Genomic DNA, 20,913 nt, shown 5'->3' with positions numbered 1-20,913 from the left:
ATTCGAGTACGTTCGAATTAGCGGACATTCAAGGTAGCAAAATTCGAATTAACGAATCCGCTCTGTATAACATATAAAAATTTGATTTGAATTTTGATTAAAAAAAAACTGATTTTTACAATAATGTTGGGGTTCTAAATTTTTGTACTTTTTTATTAAAATATTTTAAAATAATTTGATTTTTATAGTTTTTTCTTCAATTTTGATATTTAAAGATTATGATTAAGATTGAAAAATCCTTGTTTTTAACAAGGGGCTGGGAACTCTAATATTACTTAGGAATACTGAGTATACTAACGATATTCCAGTATACTTGTTAGTATACTAACCGAAAAGCAATAAACGGTTAGTGGGGGTCTCGTGGCGCAGGGGTAGCGGCTTCGGCTGCCGATCCCGATGATGCTATGAGACGCGGGTTCGATTCCCGCCTTATCCACTGAGCTTCTATCGGATGGTGAAGTAAAACGTCGGTCCCGGTTTCTCCTGTCTCGTCAGAGGCGCTGGAGCAGAAATCCCACGTTAGAGGAAGGCCATGCCCCGGGGGGCGTAGTGCCAATAGTTTCGTTTTCGGTTAGTATATTAAGATACTCTCAGTATATTGGTAAGTATACTGGAAATATGTAAAGGAAATAATAAGTATACTAACATATATTTTGATCATAACATAATAATTGGGTCCTAAAATGAAGCTTAGATTGCTGATATTATTGTTTACAGCGATAAAGCTTATTTTTCTGAGTACAATGACCCTTTGTACGACCACAAAGAGTTTAAAATGGATTTTTAAATCAATTTTGAAAAATTAACCTCGCGGTCCTTCTTGACAGAAAAGCTCCTACTTGACAGCTCGTTCCAAGGGGACCATAGTTGATCCATCGAAAAAATGTTGTCTTGTCAAAAAAAAAATTTGCATTAAAATGAAAAAAAGTGATCAGAAATGGTTTTTAATCGTGTGTTTTACCGTTGTACATAAAAATTTACATAGGGCTTTAGTACCCAATTATAGCTCTAAGAGTTTCCAACCCCTTGGTTTTAAGTTTTCGAGTGTTACGACTTGAGTTTTTTTTTTGTTATTTTTGGGTAGTTATATTTTCATAATATTGATTGTTCAGATTCATTAATGGAGTTTTTTTCAAAGGTCCAATAAAACTAGTTTTTACTATTATAAACGGTCTTAAGCCTTGATCAATTTTGTTAAAATTTATTTCGTAAAAAATTAAATTCGCTTTTTAGGACCCCATCCACAAATCTGCACACTGGACTTGGAAACTCTGGCACCACTGTCCGACCGTCAAAACTTTTGACGTTTCTCTTCCTCTTCGCACTCGTCATCTCGCTGCTCCGCTCGCTCGCTCGTCAGACCATCAGTTGTCAAGGTGCGAAGCAAAAGGTCGGTCGACGTGTGTGTAATCTTGAGCAACTTTTTTTTTTCTTCTCGTCATTTTGGAAAATTCCCAAAAAAATTCAAGAAAAATCGAACCGTCCGCAGCCAAATTCAACGCGTCGGACCGTGGTCCCGCTTCTCCGGGTGGTGTTCCGTGGCGGGGACTGGGCTCCGAATGGCCAAAATTTGTTAATTTTGCGTGCTGAAGACGTGAAAGAAAGAAGGAAAATTTCGTAAATGTAGAACGCAGTTCATTCGAGGGGCTGCTGCTGGTGTGCAAGAAAAAGACAAGGCCAGCTGCCATCGGGGCTCGGATCCTAGTGAGCGCTGCGGAAAAATTGATTGTTTTTGTTGATCGCGAGCAAAAAGTCAACAAGGAGGACCAGTTCGGGATTCGAAGCGTCGGAAGTGGAAGCAGCTGAGAGGTGGATTTTTGCGGATCTCTTCGCAAACGCAACGGGGGAAGGAGAGGTGCATGAACTGAGACACGTACGTAAGCCTCCAACAACAACAGCAGCAGCAAGAGTCTAGAAGAGAAGCGAAACGTTATTAACGGGGATTTATTTGTATTTTTATTGTTGTGTTGTATTCTGCTGTGGAAGTACATAGTAATGCACCTCAGGGCCGTTTTGCGATACACAAGAGTCGCAAGATTGCAACGCAAATATAGTAATGATTCATTGTTTTGACTATCGTTTTTGTGCACTCTCAACAGAGAGAGGAGCTCCCTCCACACACAAAAGACAGATAGATATCTCCCCCCGGGGAGGGGAAGTCCCGCTCCAGCCAGCGACACAAGATCTGTATCGACGAACCCCCGCTTCGCGTTCAGCAATAAACGCACACGGCAAATAAATAATTGCTTCTTCTCGAGCACTAGAAGCAGCGGCGCACGAATAACTGTATCGCAATGTTGTGGTGTGTGCATTTCGCTGCTGCTGCTTCTGTTTTGTAGGAGTATGGCCACATACAGGAATATATAACTGAGCGAACGTGTGCAATATTGGGGTCAAATGTGGCTTAACTTTGCGGTTTGTCGTCGCGGACGGACGGCGCTTATCGCCTGAACTCTCTCTCTATTGTGTTCTGCGAGTCGCTTTCAACACTCTCACATATCACAGACCGAGGCTAGGCCGATGCCGGCTGACTCAGCTGTTTGCACGAGGGGGTGGCCCCCCTCAGGGAGGAGAAAGAGGCATATTTATTACCTAACTGTGTCTCTGTGTTTTTCATTAGCATTATATCGGCGAAACTGCTGCCCCACAACACTATCGTGGTTCGTGGTTCGTTGTTGGTGGGTGCAATGCAGGTGCGATTAGTTTGTTTCGGTTCAGGTGTCCTCTCCTCTGTGGCCTGTTTCTTTCTTTGTGCGGGGACATTTTTTTTTGTCTAATGCTGTTCCATTTTAATGGTGAACATTTTAAAATGAAAGTTAGATAGTCAGTGGCTGACCCAATTTTCCAGTAATTATTTGTAATCAAATTAACATCTCCCGTGCAAAAAAATACGTTACTCAACGCAAACTAAAAAAAACACCTTCAGCGGTTCGAAAACAGAACCAAAGTGTGACTCACGCACCTCAAACAACTTGTCTGTAATATTTACTTTTTTGCCAATTTTTGTTTTCTTAGCCGGGAGCGCACTCTCACACACCCTGATGATAAGAAAACATCCTCCTCCTCCGTGTGCTTCCTCCATTCAAATCTATGCGATAGCGCGCGCACTGTCGCCTGATCAGCCAAGCCAGTCGTAGGTTGTGGTTCGAGCCATTTTTATCAGTGTCAAACACTTGTCGGCTTATCTTGCGGGGCCCAGTATGGTGCGAACCGGGAAATGTTAGAACGTTTTAAAAATTACAAAAAATTTGGAATTTTAAGTCATTCTAATTCTAACTTTCTCTCCTCTTTTGCAGATTATCGCAGCGAAGAACCGTGAAAAGCTTTCCGGCCAAGATGGACACGGCAACCGGATCAGGACTGATGGAGGAGTACGACCTGATGAAGCAGTCCAAGTATCGCGTGTACATGTCGAACATTGACAAGGCGCTGAAAAACTTTGAGTATTCAAGCGAGTGGGCCGATCTCATCTCTGCCCTGGGCAAGCTGAACAAAGTAATTTCGACAAATTCGCAGTATCAAATCATTCCGAGGCGGATCAAAATCTCCAAACGACTGGCCCAGTGCATGCACCCGGCGCTGCCCTCGGGAGTCCACCTAAAAGCGCTCGAATCGTACGATGTGATCTTCAGCAACATAGGTGTTGATCGCCTGGCGTCCGAACTGTTCATCTACAGCGCTGGCCTGTTCCCCCTGCTCGGTTATTCCGCGATGAACGTACGGCCCACGCTGCTCTCGATCTACGAAAAGTATTTCGTTCCCTTGGGCGAAAAGTTGCGACCCGCGCTAAGTGGCTTCCTCAGCGGAGTCTTTCCCGGTCTCGAGTCCGGCCAGGACCACTTTGAACGGACCAGTTCGCTGCTCGATAAAGTGTGCGCCGCCGTCAAGCCCGAGTGCTTCTACACCTGCCTTTGGGAGTGCATCGTGACAAACGCCTCCGTTCGCCTCCCCGCCATCTCGTACGTGCTGGACCATTTCGACAAGAAGCGACACTGCGGCGACCAGAAGGAACTCATGGGCAGCAGCGTAGAACTGCTCGTCACCGGACTCTGCGGCTGTCTGAACGATGCCGTCATCCTAGTTCAGCGAAACACGCTCGAATTCCTCCTTCTCGCATTCCCACTGCACGAGATGGTCCTTGCCAAACGGGACGTCATCAAACTCGTCAAAACTGCCCTCAACACCATCCTGCGCCGGGACATGTCCCTCAACCGACGACTCTACTCGTGGCTGCTCGGCGCGGACACCAGCCTGGGCAAACATCTCGAAGACATCGGCCACGACCGGGAATCGTCCGACCCGAACAGCTACTTCGAAATTCACTCGAAAGAGGTCCTCATCAGTGCATTTAAACTCATCCTGAAATCCAGCGTGACCTCCAATCCCGTCGATCTGAGCCCCTACCGAATACTAATATCCCTGCTGGACAAGGCAGAAATCGGCCAACGCATACTGGACGACGTTCTGTGCGACATCATCCGCACAATTTCCCTCTGCAACGGCAACCTAGAAGTCCAGAAATCGGCCAACCTTCTCTTCTCCACGTTCGACCCGTCCTACATCTGGAACTACATGACAACGCTGTATCGCGATGCGGTCCAAAAGAAACAACCAAATCGACCCTCACCCGGAACCATCATCACCAGCGCCAACGTCAAAGACCACGTTCGCATCGACGGCGGACCGCCGGGCGCCATCGAAGTTTGCTTCCTCACCGAGTTCCTCCTGGAAACGCTCTCGCTCGAGATGTACAACGAAACCACGCGAGTCTACCTCCCTAAATTCCTGCTCTCCCTAATCCGCATGCTAACCGTGTACTCGGAAAACATGAACGCGCCGGAAGTGGGCGCCTCGCTCAGGCTGTGCGTCAAGATCGTCTCCAAGGTGCAACCGATGATCATGTCCGAGAAGGTCCTCGATCTGTCAATCAGCACCCGCAGCAACAGCGTCACCCCCGAGGGTCAAGAGGCCAAAGAAACGCCCGTCTCCCTTGAAAAGAGCAACTCCGACTCCAAGATCCACGAGAGCTCGCTCCAGGTCAACGACAGTTCCTTCGCACGATCAAGCTCGAGCCAGGGCCTAAACAAAAAGAGCAAGTACAGCAAAAAGTCGAAAAAGAAGTCCAAATCGTATACCAAGCTAAGCGAACTGGACCAGTCGGTGAACGCGGCCGAAAGTGCCAGCAACAGCAGCAGCACCAGCAGCAACAGCAACAAAAGTGCCGCCACCGTCTCGAGCGGATCGAGAACCACGATCGCAACGGCAAGTTCAACGCCAAACTTGAAGAACGAAGACGGCACCGCTGGGGAGTCAAGTCAGGAGGAGCGCCAGAGCACGTGCAGCGATCGCGAGGACGTCCACTCCGACATTGTGATCAAAGTTCCGACGCAGATTCCACCCGCCCAACTGCCGGATTGTCCCATTCTGGAAAAGTGCATCAAACAGTACGTTCTGTTCTACGAGCTGTACGTTTGCAGGCAGATTTTCGACGGAACCAACCTGGACTCTTCGGGCAGTTCCGGCTCCTCCTCCGAACAGGTCAGCCTACAGGACAACCTGTTTATCAATCCGAGCGACAGCAAAAGTTTCCTGAACGACGATGTGTTTGTGATAAACGCGCTGCTGCCCGAGCTGGAAGACGCGTTTCAGAGTTTGAAAATGTCCGGCGGATCGGACAGCAAAAAGCTACGAACGATCCTGGTGAAGTCGATGGACAATCGACGAGACTCGGACGTGTTTGAGCGGTGGAACCACGTGGAGTCGGTACCGGAGCGCGAATCGTTCGAAATCGAAGGTCTGCTCGAGAGCAACGAAAAGCTGAAGCGACTCGTAGGCGTGAGAATTTCCGAGTCACTCCGAAACGCTCTGAAACTCGCGTGCAACGTCCTCACGGAGATGTCGTCGTTCCCCAGCTATGGGAACGACTGCGGTCTCAACGAACGCTGCGAAGACGTTCCGGGTTGGCTGAAAGCGTTGACCATTCTGGGCTCGTTCATCGGCGATTTGGAGACGCAGCTGTCCGCGTCGCAGACCTTGATCGATATGGTCAGCTTGCTGCGCACGAATCAGCGACCCAAGTCGAGCAGTTCCGGAACGACGTTCGTGATGATGATGCCGCTGTTGAAGCTGTCGCACGTCAACTATCTGGAGAGCAAAACCAAGGTCTTCCAGGTGTTGACGACGATGCTGTGGAACCATTTGGATTCGAGCAGGTCGGAAGCGCGGAACATTAGCGTGTTGCTTTACCGGATTCACAGCTGTTTGGACACGCGGTTCACGGAGAGTGTGATCATTAGCAAGTTGCTCGTGACGCCGAGGGAGTTTGGGTTGGCGGATAAGCGAAATTTGAATGGGTACTGGTCAATTCCGACGCTTTCGACGAGCGAACTGATTGTAGATCCAGCTGGATTTAGGCGGTTTCAGCTGTTGTGGAAGCTTGGTCGGGATACGCATCATGGGAAGGAGTTTGAGAAGGTGCTGTTTCTCGTGCTGGACATTCTGACGCTGCCCGCGAACTTGTCAATTCAGATATCGGCTTCGAAGTGGCTCCAGGAGGCGTTGGTTAGGGGAGATATTGGCCGGATAATGAAACCTTTGCTGAGGATTCTGCTGAACGAGAGCACCAAGCGGATGAGCATTATTTACACCAAGCGATATCGGCAGGACACGGACACGGGAAGTGAGTGGGAAAAGGACCTGGTGACGGATGGGGATTCGTTCCTGGACAAGGAGTGCTTCGCGGTTAGTTCGGAAGACGGATGCATCCGGTATCACATGGACAACGTGCTGAGCAAGAAGCGCAGCCCAATTCGGACGATTCAGAAGAAGATTTTCGGCGTTTCGATTGGTTCCAAGTCAAACAACAGTCAGGTTGTGTCGAACTACATCACGAACGACAGTGCCAAGGAGGTGGGCAGTTCTGCCGCGGCGGTTGACGATGGTAACTTTACCAAGATGTCCGTAATTATAAATCCGTTGGAGTCGGAGCTGAACGGGAAGAGTGCGGCCATGCGCAACCGCTCCAACTCGACGGGGCTGATCAACGTTGAGCACGTTGAGGCGGGATTGCTGCCCAACGGCGTCGTTGACAAGAAGGACTTCCACCGGTCGACCTCGGACATTGACGAAGCAAGTGACGGAGATTTTGACCGCAAGAAGGGTCGCCTGAGCGAGGGCAGCTACAGCCGGTCCACGACGGCGACCGATTTCTACGACTCGGAAACGGTCGTCAAACGGTACGTAGAGGACGGTCCGATTGTGGAGTTTATGAGCAAGTCGGGCGATCGGTTCAAAAATCGGAAAACCTATTTAATCTCTTCTAGTGGTGGTGGTGGCGGTGCGCCGGATGACGAAGGCTTCGTCTCGTCGGTTTCGGACCGGAATCTCAACTATTCGTTCACGTCGTCTGCAGCGGACTCGGATGGCGTGACGGAACCGGTGTGCGTGGCCAAAACGGCAGCGCCGGCAGCTGCGGAACCAACGGCGACGAGTGCGTTTGGAGGTGAATCGCAGCGAAGTAGTGGGACGAGCAAGGACAGCAGTAAAAGTGGCAACAAGGACGGTGGCGATCTGTTTGGATTTGGTCGACGCAAGGCGTGGAGGAACTCGTCCAAGCTGTACCCGTTCCACACGCACTTTTTGATCTACGAGTCGATCTTCAACACGAAGCAGATTTTGTACACGCTCGAGACATTGAAGAACATTCTGGCCAATGATAGTCGGTTCTTTTTGTGCCTGTCGGTGACGACGTCCGTGTCGAGTAGTCAGATTCGATCGTTGTTGGTGCGACACCGGAGGAACGTGTTTGGAAAGGGCTTTTCCGATGGTCAGGATGAGAGCGAATATCAGAGTTTGTACCGTGGTTGCATGTATTTGGAGGTGATTGTAACGATCTTGCTGTATTACACGCGGAGTTACTACCAAAAGGATGAGGAGCAGAAGGCGCAACCGTCGAAGGATGATCTGAATGGGAATTCCAAGATCCAGCTGGAGTGTATTAAGTTGATGACGCGAATCTTCGCTGAATTGCTGTCGATCGTGAAGGACGTCGGCAAGAACCTGGCCAATTACATTGCCGATTTGATGGAAAAGTGCAAAGTGCAAAAGATTCTGCTGTACTGCATCAGCTCTTCGGTGAATTATTTTACCTCCCCGCAGTGTTACACGTATTCGGATGAAATTTTAGTGTTTAACGACCCGGAGAGTTCGCGGCTGTACGCGGAAGCATATCAGATTGAACTGTTGAATCTGCTGCTGGCGGTGATAAAACTCGAGCACGAAATCATGATCCAGCGCAACGACGAACGATTCAACGAGGGCATCAAGAACGTACTTTCAAGTAATTCTCCAACGCGACCAGCTCCGGAGAACAAACGCATCTACAAGTACATCCCGAACCAGCTGGTGAGTCAACAGCCCATGTTCCTGTCGTCGATGTTGTCCGCGCTGGCCTCGGAAAAGCTCAAACACATCCACAAAAACTGGACCGACATGATCACGTCCTGCCTGACCTGCCTCCCCCTGAACAACCTGACCAACATCGTAATCAGCATTATTCATCAGCTGTGCGCCAACCTGGACCGTCTGACGCGGCGCGATCGCATCATCTACAACCAGTGCACGGACTACATCGTGGCTCAACTGGAAGCGATCACCGTCCTGTCCCACTACTGCCTGCTGGACTCGTCACAGCAGATCTCGTTGGCGAACGTGTTCAACGCGTCCAACAACATGACCTCGCCGGCGACCAACTCGGGCCAGATCATCAACAGTATTGTGAACGTGTTCCTGTCGTCTTCGCTGCTGAACGTGAACCAGGCCAAGACAAGCCACCAGGAAGTGGCCAAGAATGCCATCCTGAGCCATCTTCCGCGGATCATCATTACGATCGCGACGCTGTGGGAGACGAGCATCAGCGAGTTTCGACACGTCAAGCACCAGCTGCTGGAGTTCCTCAGTCCCATTTCGTTGCACTACGGGACGAATTTTCTGACGGCCATTTCCGTGGCGTGGTACGAGCGAAGCAGCGAGTCCGGAGGAAGTACGGCCAGTAGTGCCAGCACCAACGGATCGGATTCCGCGGAGATCGAGGGTGATTTCTTCGACGTGATGGCGAAGTCACTGCCACAAGCCTGTGATAATCAACGGTTGCTGGTCAAGCTCATATCCGGCATCCGGATCATGTCCGTCGATTCGTTCATCCAAACTATGCACCAGGTGATCAAGTCACCGCCGCAGATCTACCAACCTCCGGTTGGGCTAAATCTGGAAGTGAGCGCGCTGGAGCTGTTGTTCTACTACTTGAAGAGTGTCGCCCAGACGCAGTTTAGCGACTGCTGGAGTTCGCTGTACGCGCTGCTCAAGGATTGCCTGTCGCTGCAGATCCCGGCCCAGTTTGTGGCGCTGTCGATTCTTAACGAGTTTGTCCAGCGCTGTCCAAACATTCCGTTCAGCGACAAGAAGGACGTGCGGGATTTGCACGACGTAACTTCCCGCCTGGTGGAGGCCATCTCGAACGTGGCCGGATCGTGCCTGGAGCAGACGACCTGGCTGCGACGGAACCTATCGGTGAAAGAGGAGTTCAGCTCGATCGAGAGCACCAAGGACGGGCTTTTGATGCCGTCGAACCAGCACTACTCCATTCAAGCGCAGTCGGTGAGTTTTGAGCGCGATCACTCCCAAATTCTTCCGATTCACACAACAATCTTTCTTGCAGATTCTTGCCGCCATTCTGGCCCCGCTGCTGGACGTCGCGTTCAGCTCGCAGGAAAAGGACAAGGTCACGACGATCGTGACCGGCGTCATGTACAACATTGTGCCTTACCTGAAGACCCACACGGCGAAGAACATTCCGACCTTTCACGCGTGCTCCAACTTGCTGGCGAGTTTGAGCACCTATCAGGTGAGTGCTTCTTCAAGTGTCTCTCGATCAGCGACGATCACTTAAAGAGCGATCTTCTCTTCACAGTACACGCGGAAGGCGTGGCGCAAGGACGCCCTGGATCTGCTGCTGGACGCGACCTTCTTCCAGTTTGATAGCCGCTGCTTGCCGTACTGGAAAACTATCCTGGATAGTTTGATGACCTGTGATACTACCACTTTTAGAGACTTGATGAGTACGTTGTTTGTAGACGATCGTCACCACAGGTCGTACTCACTGATGATCATTGTCTTTTCTGCAGATCGCTTGCCACTAGCACAAACCGGAACGTTGAACATTTTCACCTCCAAGGAGCAAGAGTACGAGCAGAGGGCACTGCTGCTGAAGCGGTTGGCCTTTGTGATCTTCTGCAGCGAGGTGGACCAGTACCACAAGTATATGCCGGAAATTCAAGGTGCGATGATCTGCTCGCTAGAACCGCAACAGAAGGCGGACACTAAACTAAAATACCGTTTGTCATTTTTACCCGCAGAACAACTTGCCAACAGCCTGCGACTGCCGCAGGTCGTGCCGCTGATCCAGTCGGCGGTGTTCCTGTGCTTCCGGGTGCTGCTGCTGCGCATGTCGGCCGATCACGTGACCAGCCTGTGGCCGATCATCATCGCCGAGATGGTGCAGGTGTTTTTGTCCATCGAGCAGGAACTGATGACAGACACCGAGGAGTTTAGGTGAGTCCCTTTGTGTTTTTCGTTGGGTTAAGCAGGTATTAGACTATGCAAAACAATCTCGCACTTTTTTGACAGTTTGACAGATTGTCAAACTCGTAAACAACTCAAAATGTAAGCAAGCTAACGTTTTTGTTAGTTTGTCATAGTCTAATACCTGCTTAAGGTGCTTTGTGTTGGGGAATCTCCACTTCTGGGGGGCTGGAATTGCTGGATAGCACAAACACAAACGGACACAGTTTGTGTTCATAAAAAATAAAAATAAAATACTAAAATCTGAAATTATTAAATTATTAAATTCCAAAACAATTAAAGACTTCAAAATCCTATAATTTTTGAAAATTCTTTATTTCCTAAGTTTTTAGCTTTTATTTTTTTCAATTCTGCCAGATCGCTACCAGATTAAAATATATAATAAATAGAAAGTCCTAACAAATAAAAAAAATTAGACTATAAAACTTATGAATTTTTGAAATCAACTTAAAAAAAGAAATGCATTTTTAATTCTTAAACTAATTTTAAAATCCTTCAGAAACTTTTGAATTATGAAAATCTCAAATCAAATAAAAATTCTCTATTTCCACAATAATGAATCCTAAATCAAAAATAACAAAATATTTATTAATCAATTTTTTTATTTATAGTAATTAAATTTATAGTTCAAAATTTTTGACATTTACAGAAGTAAAATCACGTAATTTTCTTGTTTTGAATGAAATACTATATTTATTAAATTTTAAAATTCCTAGGTGGTTCCTGAAAATCTAAAATATTTAATTCTTAAGTCTTAAATTTCTGAAATTCTTCAATTTGTCTATCAAAAATTCTGTAATCCTGAAATTAATAAATAAAAAAAAAAACAAAATTTACAGATTAAGAAACCACACTAGGTATATTTTTATCAAAAGATTCAGAATTTCTGAAGTTTTTAAATTTTGAATTTCTTCTTAAAATCACTTAAATCATCGAATTATAAATCTTAATTTTTCAAATAATTTCAGTTATGCTTAATTTCAGAAATTTATAACTTCTAAACTGCCCATGATCGCATAAATGTCCCATATGCATTTTCGTCACTTTTGAGCTATTGATGCAGTTTGGTTCAAAATCGTGTGCTCTTTCAAAAGAGCCTATAACATCCAGTACTTTGTTCTAGAAATCAGGAGGAAATCCAGTTTTTTCGTGAAAACTTAACACGTAGCTTTATGTGTGGGACAAACTTGTTAAGCATTTTTCTCAGCTTGCTGTTTTTGCATATGGGACATTTATGCGAGCATGGGCAGTAAACATCTAATTTTTAACTTTAGAAATCTTTATTTTCTGAAAAAAAAAATCCTAAATTGTTTGATCACTAGATTTTTTAATTATTACAAGCCATAACATTAACACTTAAATAAAATAATAGTTATAAAATGCATTTTACACCAGTTCATTTGTTGTCCGGTCCGGCTGCAATCATTAGTTATGAAAGTAACATTTGTTTTCGCAAAAAAAAGGTTTTGCGATACAACATACTTTTTCAAAAATACGGAATATTTTTAAACGAGTCATAAAATGCTATTTATTTAAATAATTGAAATTGCTAAATTATTGAATTATTACGTTGATAAATTATTAAAATATTCAATTATTTTATTATTTTATTATTAAATTATTGAATTATTAAATTATTGAATTATTAAATTATTAAATTATTAAATTATTAAATTATTAAATTCTTAAATTATTGAATTATTAAATTATTAAATTATTAAATTATTAAATTATTAAATTATTAAATTATTAAATTATTAAATTATTAAATTATTAAATTATTAAATTAATAAATTATTAAATTATTAAATTATTAAATTATTAAATTATTAAATTATTAAATTATTAAATTATTAAATTATTAAATTATTAAATTATTAAATTATTAAATTATTAAATTATTAAATTATTAAATTATTAAATTATTAAATTATTAAATTATTAAATTATTAAATTATTAAATTATTAAATTATTAAATTATTAAATTATAAAATTATTAAATTATTAAATTATTAAATTATAAAATTATTAAATTATTAAATTATTAAATTATTAAATTATTAAATTATAAAATTATAAAATTATTAAATTATTAAATTATTAAATTATTAAATTATTAAATTATTAAATTATTAAATTATTAAATTATTAAATTATTAAATTATTAAATTATTAAATTATTAAATTATTAAATTATTAAATTATTAAATTATTAAATTATTAAATTATTAAATTATTAAATTATTAAATTATTAAATTATTAAATTATTAAATTATTAAATTATTAAATTATTAAATTATTAAATTATTAAATTATTAAATTATTAAATTATTAAATTATTAAATTATTAAATTATTAAATTATTAAATTATTAAATTATTAAATTATTAAATTATTAAATTATTAAATTATTAAATTATTAAATTATTTAATTATTAAATTATTAAATTATTAAATTATTAAATTATTAAATTATTAAATTATTAAATTATTAAATTATTTAATTATTAAATTATTGAATTATTAAATTATGAAATTATTAAATTATTAAATTATTAAATTATTAAATTATTAAATTATTAAATTATTAAATTATTAAATTATTAAATTATTAAATCATTAAATCATTAAATTATTAAATTATCAAATTATCAAATTATTAAATTATTAAATTAATCAATTATTGAATTATTAAATTATTGAATTATTAAATTATCAAATTATAAAATTATTGAATTATTAAATTATATAACTTTGCCATTTTTGGATTTGTCGAATTTTGAAGTATTAAACTGTTATATTTTTAAGTTATATATTTATTCAAATTCTAAAATTATAATTCACAATACTTGAAGAATTTCAAATCTTCTGTTAAAATAATTGACTCCAAAATCTTAATATTCCGAATCCTGCTAAAAAAATATTATTTCAAAATCACTGCTTTTTACATAAAAAAAATCACAAAATTAACAAAAATTGGATTATAGATTTTAATATGTTTATATATTTTTTAAATAAAACATTTTATTATTATTCTTTTTCTACGTGCAATACTCGTTTTGCCCCCAGGAGTGGAGAAGCCCTTAGACACTTTTTTCATAAACGTAGTGTAGTGATCTTTTGGATGTTTCGCGTGCCTGTACAGTTGCTTCTACTAGTTCTCTTCAACTCTTCGCTAACTCTGTCGTGTAGATGCCTTCTTCCAAACCAAATTTAAATGAACATTTAAAAAATAGTTGACCACGCCCTGTTTTTGTCTCTTTTTATCGCTCCTTGTCTCGTTACACGTTACACAATTATGTCTATCAGATCGCAATCGAGGTAAGAAGAAACGGTGCACCCTTCGAGGAGGTTTCCAGCAGGTCTTGACAAAAATGTTGTAATTTTCTTTCTTTTAGTCAGCACATCCGGATGCTGTCGGGGCTGGACACGGCCTGGGTGACCAACACCAACAACGGCCTCTACTCGTACGGACATCCGCACTGGCGCATGGTCCAGCTCGAGACGGCCAAGCTGCTGGAGCTGGGATGTGTCCTGCCGGCCACCATCTTGCCACACTTTCAGATGTAGGTTTAAACTAGATGGTGAAGGTCGCTTAAATCTACAGTTCTAACTTGACCTTGCAGGTATCGGTGGGCGTTCGTAAGCAGCCAGAACGAGCACTACCTGAAGCTGGGCAGCTACGACGACTCCAAAAGTGTGGCCTTCATCCCCCACGTGACGCGCATTTCCCAGCTGATGGACTTTCGGTACACGTCACATTCGCCGGTAAGTTCTGATTGCGTTGGTTGGTTGAAATTTCTCTGACCTCCTTCTTCTCCCTTCCAAAGAAACCCCAAACAAACAAAGGCAGCCACATCATGCTGTCCTGCCAGGCGATCAACACCCTGCAGGATCTGTACAGCTTCTTTTCGACGTTGTCGATGCGCTGGCCGTCGCACATCTCGTACACGGCCGACACCGAAAAGGACACCAAGGCCTGTCTGGACGAGGTGGAGCGCGTTCTGGCGCTGGACTTTCTCGAACGAATGCCGCAGACCAAGTAGTGCCGGTGGATCGTCGTCGGAACGTCGGTACGTTTGTAAATATTAGATGTTTTCTTTTAAACGTGTAGCAAAACCGAAAAAAAACAGGATAAACAGAGAGTCTATTTGATTCCGCTTTGTGATTTAGTCGATTTTGTAACCCTTTTCACGAGAATTTCACGCGCCCTCTTAATTGTGTAAAGATAAAAAGTTTATCACTCTAACTCTATTTATTCTAAATAAGCTAAGGCCGGAAAAAGTGTAAAGCAAAGTGTAGTGAGAAATTGTGACAAGAAGTGAAGGTTTGTGGTTCAGAGAAACAGGTGATATAGAAAGAATAAAACTAATGAAAAACAGAAAGCACACACATCACATAGTATCTATAGAGTAATAGCTTTGCGGTGAGCAAGTTATAAATGCAACAAAAAAGTAAATTTTATTTTCTTAACAAAAAATGATAAGGACAGCTGCACGTGCTGCTTATATTGTACTGTGTAACGATAATAATTTATCAATGCAACTAGCGAAACAATAAAAAAAACGCGCAGTGGAATCATGTTCAATGTTTCCCTAATTGTTTTAACAAATCACACGTTGGAAGTTTCTGTCTGTGCGTGGAATATCACAGCCTTGTTCTTTTTCTATGAAGGAAGAAGACATTTAGCATCATTAGTTTGTCCATTCAAGTCTCCATATAATTTGGGCAACTGTCCATACAAAAACGGATTTTCTGATCGATTTGGTGTCTTCGGAAAAGGGGTAGGATATTGCTTAAGGAGCTATTAGACTATTGCAAACAAACAAACAAACTCGCAAATAAACTAACAGTTTTGACAGTTTGCCTGCATTTGTTTGCAGAAACGTCAGCCTGCATCATTTGGCTTTGTTTGCGAGTTTGGCAAAATGCCAAACACAAAAAAGTGCGAGTTTTTTTTTGTTTGTTTGCCATAGTCTAATAGCTCCTTTAGGACATAACAAAAATAGTTGGGTGGATCTCTACGATTGCGCAAATTGTCCACGCATCCCCTATGTCAAAACAATTTTGGGGGCTGGTTATACAAAATGGATTTGTAAATGTATGAATTCTTGAGAAGAGATTTTCTTATCGATTTGGTGTCTTCGGAAAAGGTGTAGGTTATGATTAGGATTTTTTAGAAAAAATAGGTACAAGGGAAACAAAAAAGTCCCATATTTTTATTCACATTTTTACCATTCAAAGTTGAAACCCCCCTTTTTTTGAAAATATCGAAAATCGGGGCGAAAAATATATTAAAAATAATTTTGCAACTGTATCAAAAAAAAAAAAAAAAAGGATCCGTTTTCAAGTTAAAGCTACTTTTAGGTATGAACTTTCGATTTTTTAGGTTTTTTAGTTTAAAAAATAAAGCTTGATAAAGAAGCATCTCCATAAAAAAATTCGCCGAGTTGAAATGTAAGTCTTGATTCCAACTATTTCAAAACATTTTTTTTCGAAAAGATCATAAAATTTCACAAATGTTTCATTTTCCAACATTGGAAATTGGACCGTTAGTCTTATTGGCATTAGAATATGTGGGAATGTTTGGATGAGACATAACAAATTTTAATTTTCTTGTTTCTTTTTCTTTCATTCGCTGTGTTTTAGCAACCAGAGGTCCAATCTTCATTGTCTTTTATGGAATTTTATTGGAAATTGTCTTGGAATTTTCGAAAAAAAATATTTTCAGCTGATGGACAATCAGGAAGATTATTTTCAAAAATATGGAAAAACGGGAATTTTTCAGTTCAAATTTAAGTGACTATATCTTGGAAACGGTGAAAACAATCTAGAAAGTACTTTTCGATTGCAAATTTTATTTAACATTGGTAACTGAAACAATTTTTTTTTTTGAAAATTTCAAAAACTTTTTTTTTTATAACTCGGCGTCGAAATGTTTGTCAATAAATCTCTATGGCTCAAACGTTGCGGGTTTTTTGTTTCCTAAAACAAATCAAAAAATTTCATAAAATAAAAATGCGGATTTTGTGAATTTGATTTTTTGTGAAAAAAAAGTTTATTGAAAATCGGCAAATTCTTTTCCGTGTACCTATTTTTTCTGAATAGTCCTTACTAATACCTTCAAGGCTACAACTTTGCCGAAGACACCAAATCGATCAGAAAATTCTTTCAATAGAGCTATCTAAGCCCGATCTCACACACACTAGCACTCCATTTGTTTTGCTGGCTGGTACCAAATTTAACCTCACTTTTTTTCGTGTACGTACACGCAATACATGCGCACGTAGATAACTCTATAGTTGCAGATTTTCGAATATTTACGTAAAGTTTGTCTGCCAAAATTGTAAGAAGACTTGTATGGGTGAACCAAAGACACAAAATGTTTATTTGGTTAATAAGGAAGGCCCCCACAAAGTCTGAGGAAAATCTAAAATTAAAAAAAAAAACAAAATGGTCGAAATCGGCTGATTTCGTTTAGAATTGCTCAACATATTTGCAACGGCCGTTACCCTCATAGGTCCGAATTTTGAAAAAACAAATGTTTTAATATGGTGATCGGAAAATGATTTTTAGGACCATACGAAATTAAAGGCTGTGGGATCCCGGGTGAACCACCCTGTGCAGAGAGAGAGAGAGAACGAGAGACGACATCTGGTGACGTCTATCGTTCTGCCGTTTTCCGCCATTCGTGAAGACGCGCTCGAAAGAGTCACAAGTTCGATTAACTCGATAATCAAATAAATCTCGTTAGATTATTAATCCTCCGGCTTTTATTATTCGCCTCGTTCGTTCCCCCACAGTGGTGACCCGCGACGTTCGAAAGTTTACCGGTTCCGACGGAAAACCTGCGAAAAAACGTTTTTTCACGCGAAAAACAAAGGGGGACATAACCTCGAAATGTCTAACCCGCCGCCAGCCAACCTAGAAGGGAACGCAAGCAACATGCAAGCTGTCGCGGCCGTCGGTGTCAAGCTTCCAGATTTCTGGAAAACGGACCCGGAAATGTGGTTTGCGCAGGCGGAGGCGCAATTTACTTTGGCCAACATCACACGCGACGACACAAAGTACTCCCACATCGTGGCCAAAGTCGATCAAACCGTGATTTGCCACATCGCCGACCTGGTCCATCGCCCCCCGCTTGAGAACAAGTACAACGCAGTGAAGGAGAGACTGATTGGCCGCTTTGCTTTGTCCCCTCAAGCCAGACTGGAAGGACTGCTTGGAACGCACGACCTTGGAGATTTGCGTCCCTCCCACCTTCTCGCAAAGATGCAGGAACTCTCGTCGGGATTGGGAGTTGAGTCCGCGCTGCTGCGGATGCTCTTTCTGCAGAAACTGCCAACGAACGTCAGAGGAATCCTCTCGATTTGCAACGAGTCGCTAGCGAACATTGCGTTGATGGCAGACAAAATGATCGAAACTATGTCAGCAACCGTGGCATCCGTGAGCAAGCCGGAAGGGCTTCCGACCTCCGAAACCGACGATCTCAAGGCACAGGTTGCAGCTCTCACAGCTGAGGTCAAGCGGATGAGGATCCAGCCCTCGCGTTCTCGCAGTCGATCACTGTCCCGAGCTCGGGACGACGCTCGCTCTCCGTCCAGAAATCGAGATGACGTGTGTTGGTATCATCGCAAATACGGAAACAACGCTCGACAGTGCCGTGAACCGTGCACGTTTTCTCCAAAAAACTAGATGTCGGCCCATCTCAAACGGCGGAGGTGGGTGGAGCTTCAACAAGTCGTCGTCTTGTCGTCTACGACAGATCATCCAAAACAAGATTCCTGATCGATTCAGGGTCCGACGTGTCCCTGATTCCCGCGAGCAGAAGTGACCGGACCGGAGGCGAGATACCTTTTCACCTGCACGCTGCAAACGGCTCAAGCATCAAGGCGTACTCCAAGAAATTCCTGTGCACGGATCTGGGACTGAGGCGGAAATTTGTGTGGAGCTTCCTGGTTGCGGATGTCGGCATGGCGATCCTCGGCGCTGACTTTCTGGCGCACTACGGGCTGATCATCGATCTCAAGCACCAGCGCCTGATCGACAACACGACGAAGCTGCATTCGCTTGGTGGAATGATGACGGCAACGGTCCACAGTGTCACGTTCGTCGACGAACAGAACCCGTTTCGGGACCTGCTGCACGAATTCCAAGAAATTACTGTGCCCTTCTCACTCCGGTGCCAACCAACCCACGATGTAACTCACCACATCGTAACGAAAGGCCCTCCTGCAGCGTGCAAGGTGCGAAGACTGCATCCCGATAAAGCGAAGGCCGCGAAGGAAGAATTTCAGTTGATGATGGACCTGGGCATCTGCAGACCGTCGAGTAGCAGCTGGGCAAGTCCACTGCATTGTGTCCCGAAGAAAAATGGCCAGTGGCGGTTCGTCGGGGACTACCGGCAGCTCAACAAAATCACAGCACCCGACCGGTACCCGGTGCCTCACATCCACGACCTGCTCCACACGCTGACCGGTAAGTCGATATTCACGACACTCGACCTGGAACGAGCTTATCACCAGATACCGGTAGAAGAGTCGGACATCCCCAAAACAGCAGTGATAACACCGTTTGGCCTTTTTGAATTCACTCGCATGCAATTTGGGTTGATGAATGCCAGCCAAACGTTTCAACGCTTCATGGACCGTTTGTTTGCAGATCTTGACTTCGTCGTGAAGTTCATTGACGACATCTGCATCGCGTCCACGTCCATGGAAGAGCATCGCCGCCACGTTCGCATTGTGCTAGAACGGTTGCACGCCAACGGCCTGGTGATCAACGTCGCCAAAAGCCAGTTCGCTAAGACAGAAGTGAATTTCCTCGGCTATGTGGTAAGCGAAACTGGAATTCGTCCGCTCCCGGAACGGGTCAAGGCTGTGCGAGACTTCCCAACGCCGTCAACGGTTCGTGAGCTGAGAAGGTTTCTGGCGTTAGTGAATGTCTACAAGAGGTTCATTCCACACGCCTCCGACATTCAGGCAGACCTTCGAAAGCTGATCCCCGGGAACCGGAAGAATGACACGCGGAAAGTGCAGTGGACCGAGGAATCGAGAGCAAGCTTTGAAAACTGCAAATCATCTCTATCTTCATCTGCGCTCTTGACGTACCCGGATTCGAGGAAGCTACTAGGGCTGATGATCGACGCGTCCAATACTGCTGCTGGAGCTGTTTTGCAGCAATTTGACGGCAAGTCCTGGGAACCACTTGGATTCTACTCCGAGAAGTTTAACGACGCACAGAAGAAGTACTCCACTTTCGGCAGAGAACTGACAGCAATGAAAATGGCCGTTCAGTACTTCCGCCATTTCCTGGAGGGGAGGAGTTTCACCATCTTCACGGACCACCGGCCTCTCACGCACGCGATTACTACAACATCCAGTAGCCGCCTTCCTCACGAAGAGCGATACTTGAGGTTCGTTGCCGAGTTCACCACGGACATCCGACACATCAGCGGCGTTGACAACGTTGTGGCTGATGCACTTTCTCGCGTCGACGCTGTCCAGTGCACCATCGACTTCGAGCAGCTGGCGAAGGACCAAGAGAACGACGTCGAGTTGGAGAATCTGGTGAAGTCACCCACAAGCTCGTTGAAGCTTGTACAGAAGCATTTCTCGCACTGTCGCAAACCGGTCTACTGCGACATCTTGATCCCGAACATCCAGCGCCCTTACGTCCCGAAGAAGCAGCGGCAGTCGGTTCTGGAGAAATTCCACGGCTTGGCACACCCTGGTGTGCGGGCTTCTCGAAAGCTTATCTCGCAACGGTATGTGTGGCCATCGATGAACAAAGATATTGCAAACTTCGTCAAGTCGTGCGTGAACTGTCAACGGTCGAAAATCTCACGGCACACTGTCTCGCCCCTCGGCAGTTTTGAATTGCCAAAATCACGTTTCCGTCACGTTCACATTGACTTGGTTGGTCCGCTACCAACGTCCAAAGGCTGCCGGTATCTGTTGACAGTCATCGATCGTTTCTCACGTTGGCCGGAAGCCATACCACTGGCCGATATGACAGCGAAGACGGTGGCGGAAGCGTTCTGCGGAACTTGGGTATCGAGATTTGGAGCACCGGAAACCATTACGAGCGATCAAGGAAGGCAGTTCGAGTCCGAGTTGTTCGCCGAACTCAACCACATGCTGGGAACAACTCACATTCGAACAACGGCGTATCACCCAGAAGCAAATGGGATGGTGGAGCGGTTTCACCGAACGCTGAAGGCGGCGATAATGTGCACTGACCCGACAAACTGGTACGACCGGTTGCCGCACAT

General features: G+C 43.7%; 1 protein-coding gene across 3 annotated transcripts; it reads left to right on the top strand.

Annotated features, from left to right (window-relative positions):
• The first annotated feature begins 1,349 nt into the window (after window positions 1–1,349).
• LOC120422888 (protein dopey-1 homolog) lies at window positions 1,350–14,760 on the top strand. 3 transcript variants are annotated; one of them, XM_039586452.2, is made up of 11 exons: window positions 1,350–1,873; window positions 3,297–7,235; window positions 7,323–9,654; window positions 9,716–9,901; window positions 9,968–10,115; window positions 10,182–10,334; window positions 10,413–10,608; window positions 13,950–13,961; window positions 14,039–14,206; window positions 14,267–14,408; window positions 14,471–14,760. In XM_039586452.2, the coding sequence occupies exons 2-11, from the start codon at window positions 3,337–3,339 to the stop codon at window positions 14,684–14,686; spliced, it is 7,452 nt and encodes a 2,483-aa protein (XP_039442386.1). In that variant the 5' UTR covers window positions 1,350–1,873; window positions 3,297–3,336; the 3' UTR covers window positions 14,687–14,760. The 3 variants fall into 3 exon arrangements, with proteins under 3 accessions (XP_039442386.1, XP_039442383.1, XP_039442384.1); XM_039586449.2 differs by having other exon boundaries at window positions 3,297–9,654; XM_039586450.2 differs by lacking the exon at window positions 13,950–13,961 and having other exon boundaries at window positions 3,297–9,654.
• The last annotated feature ends 6,153 nt before the right edge of the window (window positions 14,761–20,913 follow it).

This window comes from Culex pipiens, chromosome 3 (assembly GCF_016801865.2).
Source record: "Culex pipiens pallens isolate TS chromosome 3, TS_CPP_V2, whole genome shotgun sequence".
NCBI lineage: Eukaryota > Metazoa > Arthropoda > Insecta > Diptera > Culicidae > Culex > Culex pipiens.
This window is presented reverse-complemented; position numbering and strand designations above follow the sequence as displayed.

Bases quoted from the DNA above. Each gene is read 5' to 3' on its own strand.
- LOC120422888 (XM_039586449.2), top strand. From the start codon at position 3,337: ATGGACACGGCAACCGGATCAGGACTGATGGAGGAGTACGACCTGATG. The intron at 10,335-10,412 runs GTGCGATGATCT...TTTTACCCGCAG, and splicing joins GTATATGCCGGAAATTCAAG to AACAACTTGCCAACAGCCTG. The intron at 14,409-14,470 runs GTAAGTTCTGAT...TCCCTTCCAAAG, and splicing joins GGTACACGTCACATTCGCCG to AAACCCCAAACAAACAAAGG.